The sequence below is a fragment of the Ceratina calcarata genome, unplaced genomic scaffold (genome assembly GCF_001652005.2).
Source record: "Ceratina calcarata isolate Rehan_Ccalc_2016 unplaced genomic scaffold, ASM165200v1 scaffold180.2, whole genome shotgun sequence".
Lineage (NCBI taxonomy): Eukaryota > Metazoa > Arthropoda > Insecta > Hymenoptera > Apidae > Ceratina > Ceratina calcarata.
In genome coordinates, this window is record NW_017139431.1 from 976,800 (window position 1) to 985,511 (window position 8,712).

Sequence of the window (8,712 nt, forward strand, 5' to 3'; positions counted from 1 at the left end):
ATTGAATGTAGTGTCAATTGATAAAGAAATGTAAGAAACTAAATAATTTTCATTTCGGGAGGGATCACTGCTTGGCAGTGATGGCTCACTCCAAGAATCTCGCGGCACATTAAATTGCCGCGACGGTTGAGAATCACTGGTTTAGAGATAATAAAATAATGTTAGCAGCCAATATTTGCTGCTTGATCTTTATTTATTGTACGCGTCTCTATACGCTTATGTGTATCTGTTTATATTTAGACTACGCACGATTTCATCTCATGTACATGTACAGAGAACTGAGTATTAGTATGAGAAAGAGGGATTGGCTCAACTCTGTAACCACTTGGCAGAGTATGCTAGATCGGTTCATTTGTCCGGTGGTGAGAGTGCAGTCACCCCGTGGCCGCCCTTAGCATTCCTAGTCTAACCTGTACTCGGTTCTTCCGCTGCTCGACTCTCCTATCTAGCAATTAAAGACACCGCCTGGGCGGCACAGGGTAAAAGCGGACACGGTGCTATTGACACACACAGGCGAACATGTTCATTGAACAGAGAATATGTACGTTGTTTGTCGGAAAGCACAGCAAAACGTTACACGCGGGTCCAAAACGGAAAACTAGTCATTAACCACATCGATTCGGTTTATGTGTATGCTAATGCACAAATGCTCACGATTATACGAATATTTCTGTTCAGCTCCGCTGTACTCATCGCTTTTAATTGCTGGTTCCTGAACGTTTAATGAAAATGAGCCAGAAATCATTGACACCGGCTCATTAAAATGTCGCGATTACCCGCTGAACCTTTATATTGCCTCACCTACAATTATTTGTACTTTCATTGATATAATTGCGAACGTTACTGGCGCGTGAATTACGTGGAATAGAAATGAAATTAGATAAACCCATCCAAGCGTAGCGCGAGCATTAATTAGTAGTTGATCCATTAATGGAATATCGCTAATTGTGTGTATGAGGTTTCTCCTAATCGCTTTACGATATTTGCGGGAGCATATCAAAACGAATACTATTAGGGTCTATTTATGCACGAAAATAATAGTGTAGATGCGTCACGGTGATTGATCTACCACTTAATACGTTTTTCATCCCGGATTATTTCGAAGAATGACTCATCACTCACCACTCTGTCCCCAGGATTCTTCACGTAGCAATTCAATTCCGCCGGTTGTCCAACGATGGCAGTGACATTTCGCAAGCCGATGTCGTCGAAAACTGGTTTGTTCAAAGGATTCGTCGATTTACTTCCAGCGACCACGCTTGCCAGGCTCGAGCCACCTGGAAGGAGTACGGAAAACACCATTAAAGAAATTGTTTTTCCATGAATTTATCTTTCTCCTACCGAGTCCCTACTTATTCATCACTGATTGTTTCCAAATTGCATTGTTTATCTCGTTATAAAATTCTTTGTCCCATGTATGCTTCTGGCATGTCTATAGCAGAGGTGGAGAACGTGCGGCCTCTTTGTACGGTTCCAAATGTTATTTATATTTTATTGTATTCAATTACTTTCAAGCAAGAAACGCAAATATTCTACTAACTTAAATTTTCCATCAGATTTTAAAATTATTTTTCGTATTATTGCTATGTTATTTATTTATAACTTAATATTATTATTTTTATTTTATTTATGATATTAATACATGTCTTTTATAATAAAAATACATACTAAATAGTATTTAAGATATAATAAAGTTTCAAACATTGTAAGAAACACGGAGCTACGTCTAGCTTCTATGACGGTCAGATACTAAAAATTAGAAAGAACCAAAAATGGAGACGCTAATTGACGAAGTGTCTTAAACCTTCAAGAACAAAAAGGAATTCGTGCCTGCAAAATATTGTTTGTTCACTCGACTCTTTGACTCGAGGACTGCACAAAGACTCTTAATCGTCAAATCAAGGCCATTGCCACATACGTGTAAAAATGTCAATACTGTTAATCGAGGATAATCGTAACGGTGTCACGTTATAGCATGGTTAATCCTACCATACCGTATTAATCCTATCCAGCCTCTATAAACTCAACGTCTTCTTTGATCAACCGATCATGCAAATAGTTTACCAACTAATAATTTCGAGAATGTCAAGCTTCTCGCGTGGCACGCTTACGCCGTGGCAGGCGGCTTCCCGTTTTCACCGCAACTTTCATTCACCTACGAATAGAGCGGAACACAGCGAAACGGGGAAAGATATTACAATTTAACGATGTGCGTATAGCAAATGCCGATGAAAATAGTTTACCGTGGAAATTCAATTATTACGCTACAATGATACTTGTTTTGTCACTTGTTTTCCGATCAACGTTATTTATGCTTCCACATTATGATGACATTTATTTCGCCGGCCGCTTCATTATGCGTCGGATTAATGTGATTTCAACGCGAATCAAAGCTCGTTGCCCGCCTCGGATTAAATAAACGATGACATTAATTCCAAATAGTAATTACTAACCCATCTTTTCCCCCTCGTATTTATCATTGAAATATGAAGTGGCCACGGTTCATATTTGCTTCGTCACATTTGTGAACAAACAATGAAATGAATCACGCTGTCTTCTCCGAGTCTAATGAGAAAGAGTAAAACATTTTTTTTTTTTTATAAGAGAATAATGTCTCTGACATGAAAGATACAAATTTTTTGCTTATCAATTAAACGAGAAAAAATTAAACTTTTTCAAAAATAGTTCGGCAATAATAGTATTTATTACCTAGCAAGCGATTCGTATAAATTTGTAGTTAATTTATATGAATATCACTGGTTTTCCCATTAACTCGGATTTTTCCTATCGCGGAAATGTGAGAGTCGCCATTAACATAATCCTGCGAGAGTGGGTGGGAAAGTGGATGCGTCGAGTGAGGGTCGAGAAGGGTTCGGTCGAACGTTGCAACGCGGACGGCGACGGTACTCGATAAAATTTCTCACTGTATTCCGAGGGTAAAATGGGATTCCGTTCGGGCAGACAGAGAAATTGTTACGAGATACAAGTGAAATCGTGGAAATCGGCCGACGTATCCAGACGATATCGATAGGTGTGCATGCCTTCGAAAGAAAGGCTATGGTCAAAGGGATTGACAGCCAATAACGAAGCGTCGACGAGTTTTCGTGAAATTAATTTGACGTCATGGGCCTCACGCTCGCTGCCACGGTCACGGTCGTTCGTTACTGACGAACGAATCGATTTAAATACAGTGCCCCGTGCCGAACCGACGAAATGGGATACCTGTAAGCGTCCGGTAAAAACGAATGTCGATGGAACGCGCCATCGAGCATCGCCAGGAGAAATTTCGCGCTGCACAAGCGTAAATGGACCAAAACGCTGTAGCTATCGATCGGATTCCTCTGCCAGGCGATGCCAGGGAAGATTGCCGATATATCAGGCTTTGATGTACGAGTCGGTCGTGGAGATGTTTTAAGGATTCCAGAAATTTCAGTGTACCATCCCTATCCCTACCGCGCCTCCTGCCATTCTTTCAGCGTTTCTGACTTCACAGCAAACAAATAAATACACCACATTTTCTGCGGATACGCAGGACGCGATGCTTGATTTGCGAAATTCAAAGTTCCGGTTATAAACGAGCGTAAAAATGTCTCGAGACGATACGCGGAAATATTCCGTACGCGTCTCTTGGCGTGCGTTTATTCAAATTTATTCAAATTCGAATTTATGTGCGCGCGCTGTGCGCGTATACACGAACCGCGCGTATGAATCTCGTCGATTCAACCGCGACACAACGACGTTACGGTCAGAAAAATGTGAACAATGTTTTACTTGACGACAGCTGTCCCTGATTTTTCCTTCACCGGCGTTAAACAAAAAACTCAGTTTTTAAACAAACGTTTCCACGGCTCCGCCGCAATCTCTGCCGTTTGGTGATCCTCCAAATTTCGTACCTTCCAGTCACGGCACGTACGTTCAGTTATTTGATCTGCTCCTTAGATTCCAAGTTGGCCGAAAGCACTGCCAGCGATACCTTTCGACCCGCTCCTATCGTTTACTACGTCCGTGAATTTAGAGTCGTCCCACAGAAATGAACACGGAAGACCAAACGGAAGGGAAAGAAAAAAAAAAAAAAAACAACAAGGGGAAAACCTGGAACTGGCCTGAGGCGATTAAAGGAACGACGGGAAGCCTTCCGTATTGCCCCGGGAAATGGGAAAAAAACTTTAGTGAAATTATGGTGTAACACCGGTCGACATAGGCAACCCTCGCGGACACGTAAAGCGAAGTCTCCAATTCGTCGCTTCCTTCAATCGGTCAACTGTACCTTGTAATTTCAATGAAACGTATCACAGGGACATAAGGAATAGTAATTGAATCACTGACAACATGACTAGCTATGCGATCGTTACGTCACAGCTTAGTAATGTAGCAACAAGTATATTATAATGAATTTCGAAAACGTTTGAATATAATGTCCATTTTAAAAGGTTTGCTCTGCATAAGAGAAATGTGAATTCAAGCGGAAAGGGGATAGCTGGCCATCTGTTCGTGTCTGACCCAGAGTGAAATTAGATTATGGATTAGACTAAAGATCATACTTTGGGAATAATCCAAAGTTTATCCTTTGAAAATAGAATGAAGCGAAGAGCTGTGAAGTTTAATATTTGGTTAAACTTTCTTTCAACATAAGATTCAGAGCATAAAAATTAGACTGGTTTACTTTAAGAATATTAAGTTTTTACAAAGGTTTCAGGTGCACTTAGATACTTCAACTTGTACTCATGTTATGAACGAAATTATCAGATATGTTATTAAACTAAGTGTTTGAATTTCAGTTTGTCAGTCTGCAAATAAATATATATCGTTTCCCTTAGATTGACGAAAACAGCCAGGCGAGATCAGACTTGCTTTTTTCTTCTTGCAATAATATAATCTGATTGGTTGAAGTTTCGCTCCTTGAATAAACTACTCGGAACTAACGATCGAATTTACTTTAGTGCACGCGCTCCTTCTTTTCGCCCTTTCAACGGGTAGGTAGTTTCACGGCGAATGCCTGCGAGCACGACCGGACGAGCACGCCTACACAGAATGTCCCATTGTTATCCACTTCTTGTTTCATGACAGAGTTTTCCGAGCGGTTCTTGTAGTTTCCATTCGTGCTGGTAGTTGCCTCTGGAACGTCGATTCTTTCCTCCTAGTGGATCGTATCGCCGATTTCGGCATTGAATTCGCTCCGAGCACCGCGCAAGGATCCGTTCCTTTTCAACCGTTTCCTCCCTAGCGTTGGACCGTCGCGATTCACCCCTGTCCCCCCGGGCCTACGCCCGAGCTTCGATATTTATACGATTGCCGGCGCTATCTTTCTCTTTTTGCAGTCTTCTTCCCATTCGGAGAAGAATCTCCACATCTCGTTTTACCGGCAAATCTCGATGCATCGATACACGATCAACGGTCGTAACAATGAATTCTCGGCTCGATGCTTCTTCAACGAGCAACAGAGATATAATATTCGAACAACATTAGTGAAACTGGTGCCATCACGCGACGCGTTAGTCGATTGTATTCAAATTAACGGCTGAGTAAATTGAACCGGAGATAATTAAATCAGTCGTGTTTTAGCCATCGAACACGAGTATCAGGTTTATTTTCCAGTTTCCTAATCCGTTCCTCTTTTTGTCGTGATTCACGGCTTTGAGCCAGAGAATTCACTTTTCTCTGTGAAAGCACACATGAAATTTTAGTGATAATTGTTCCTGTATAACGCTACTGCATAGAAAATTCGCTTTGTTGTATTGTTTTACATCATTGTCTAATCGAGAACAGTGATTGGAGGTCTAAATAGTGAATAAAATATTGCTTGCACGCAGTGGCTGATTATTTGCGATTAGTCAACCATCGAAATTAATCCGTGAAGTATTATCTCGTGTCCGGACGGTCATAATCATAGAATTTAACTGCAACGCAAGCATTCCATTGCACACAAATCAAGCTGCGATTCGAGTTCGGGGGTTCGTTTCAATAATCGTCCCAGAACTGTTAAATAACTCAACAGTTTCGACCGGGAGCGGGCAGATTTCACTGGATAGCCGTGGCTTTCGTTGTGCAAAGTTGGACTCGGCCCTGTGAGCTACCGATGTGCACCGGGGGAAAATCGCGATAACGTGGCGAAGCGAAGCCGGGGTTACTCGTTACGGGGTCTGAACCCTTATGCTTCCTACGGGGCCAGAATATGGGCATATTCTATTAGCAGGATGGTTTACACGGTTGCCCAACCTCGTAAATAGAGTCGGTAAACAGATTCGCGCGCCGGAAACACGACGCGAGAGGTGGCCATCGGTGCTACCAACCATTCCGTTCCCCAATTTCATCAGCGTGCAACGATGCATGGTGTCGAGAGAAGCCGGCAATGAACGAGTAAAAGCTCGTTACGCCATTCCATGGCGACTGCATTTTTTAAAAAACATTTCCACAATTCACTGTCGGAATGACGCGTTTGCTGTGTGACTGTTCTCGATTTTTATTTTGCTCTCAATAATGATTCAAAGATGAAATTTCTTTTAGTTCCTTCTCTTACGTAAAAATTCAACCATTGCATTGAATATAAATTCATGAACAACACATGAATTCTGCTTCAAAACACGTGATGAAGATGTATTTCAACAGAAACAACACGAAAATCAACCTGGAAAGTGGAATTCTGGGGTATATTTGAGGATATATTTATAGTCCCTCTCGAGTAATAAATTTTTAACAAACTATTTTTCAAACAGTAAAGACGATAAAAACTATCTTTTTGGATTTTCGATTGAGAAACTCAACACGGGTTCATGAACTCGAAGATTTTGCTTGCGAGTTGACGACATATGGGCAGCCTCAAGAGTTATTAAATCCAATGCACTGACTCTCCCGCAGTGAGAAAGTTTACTGGGATATACGGCGCAGTGTGCCGTGAACATACACGGAACTATTTGGAATATCTAGAAGCCGTTTATACGGCTGGACTTCGAAGATTAAAATGCAGCAGCCGGAGAGACGCAAAAGATTCGACCAGATTGAAAGTTCACTTAATAATGAGTCGTGCTCCTCCTCGTTGGACGATAAAGCCGGCCATCAGAACGCGACGGGAAGTCACATTAATCACCGGGATTTAGCTAAAGTAGATTGCGCGGCAACTAGTTGTTAATTATCCGTTATCGCCGTCGTTAACTAAACATTTTTACGTAGTTTCATACGTATTTGTCGACCTCCCGGTCTCACTTTATTTCGCCTGTAATTAAATTCGGATAGAAACGTGGAGAGAAATGCGTGAATGCACGAAGCGCTGTCCTTAATTCTATTGACGCGCAAGTGTACGCGAAAGGAATAGCCGAGAGAGGCGATTATCGTGGACGTTGTTAACGACATTCCAAACGCGTGCAACTTGCATCGATGATCAAACTTACCGCGTAAGAGTGACTAAGTTTGCGATACAAGTACGACGCTAATGCATACGATATCCCGAGTACAGATTAAACTTTTCAGAGAGCATTAGCGCACGTCGAGGTACTCTCATATCTTATAGCCAAGTCAGCGGTTAAATTCACGGGCATACTGGCCCCTAGAGACTATTCAAAACATCGGAGTGTTAAAACATTATCAAGGCTCTGTATGAAAATGTACGTGTACAACGCAATTTCATGAAGAGTAAGTGAAATTATTTTAATCGCCGAATAATCGAACTTTCTCGTTTGTTTAGTACTTTGGTGGTGGGGAAAGTTTTCACGTTTCTTAAAGTTGTATGAGCCGTAACATCTCTGCCAACAGTTTAAGACATGCAATAGAAAGCTGTGTCCAATATTTAAAGCAACGAACTTTTAGAGAAAATGATAATTACTGAGAAGTAAGATTTATCAAATTTTTTTACCTGTTTTTCTCAATCATGAGATGGCCAATCCTAGGGGGTGGGTACTTAAAGTCAGTGGTCAATTGGTCATTCCCTTTGGAATGACCCAAAAAATCCTGCCCGATTATCGATAAATGCGGGAGAAAACGAATATGCAAATCAGGAGCCGAGCCTCCTAAGAATCGGCCAATCATTTTGCGCAGACGTCATTTTGCCCAAACCGTCGATCGCCGAGAGGGTATAAGTACAGAGCCCCGACGCTCCTCGAGTCACTCGATCGGCATTAAGGCCGGTCGAGTCACCCCTTTTCCTATCCCATCGTATGCGTGTGCGGTACCGGTACAAGTGTGCAGTATGCCTTTCTAAATTCCACCCTATAACGGAGCGAATTTAACTTCATCCCTCTCTCTCGTTTCAGTCAATCCATTTTGCGTTTTAGTATACCCGCGCCGCGAATAGTAGTTTACAGTCAGACTTTGCTCGAGTACCGGAGGGAGAAAAGAGTTGTGGTCCTGTATCTCGGATGGCCTGTCTCGTCAGTCGCTGGGGCTGTTCCTGTTCCATTCCCAGGTGCAGTGCGTAAGCTCCGTGAGACGGATTGGTCGTGGTCAGGCCACTCCTGCGCTGAGGCATCGTCATTCGGGTGCAGGGTCCTGCTCGGCTCGAACTCTGGTGCCCAAGTGAAGTCTGACATTTTGTTCTCACCTTAGTTTCCATTTAGAGTCAATAGTTACAGTCTTGTTCGCAATCGTCTAAAATCCTTCTCCAATATTCGCTCCGTATAATAGGGTGGCAATTTAATAGGGAAGGGGGCAGTGGGGATTGTCCACTGTCCGGGTCTCGAACGTAGTCACCTCCACGCGGTGAGACCTGGGTTGGTAGCGTTT

At 42.3% G+C, this 8,712-nt stretch overlaps 1 protein-coding gene across 5 annotated transcripts in view; it reads right to left on the reverse strand.

The window, feature by feature from the left end:
- Nucleotides 1-8,712, reverse strand: part of LOC108633032 (hemicentin-1) — a 142,213-nt gene that overhangs the window by 75,000 nt on the left and 58,501 nt on the right. For all 5 annotated transcript variants that reach the window (XM_018037961.2, XM_018037960.2, XM_018037959.2 and 2 more), the window contains exon 3: nt 1,123-1,277. In XM_018037961.2, the coding sequence (XP_017893450.1) occupies nt 1,123-1,277 (155 nt within the window). The remainder of the gene's footprint in view (nt 1-1,122; nt 1,278-8,712) is intronic.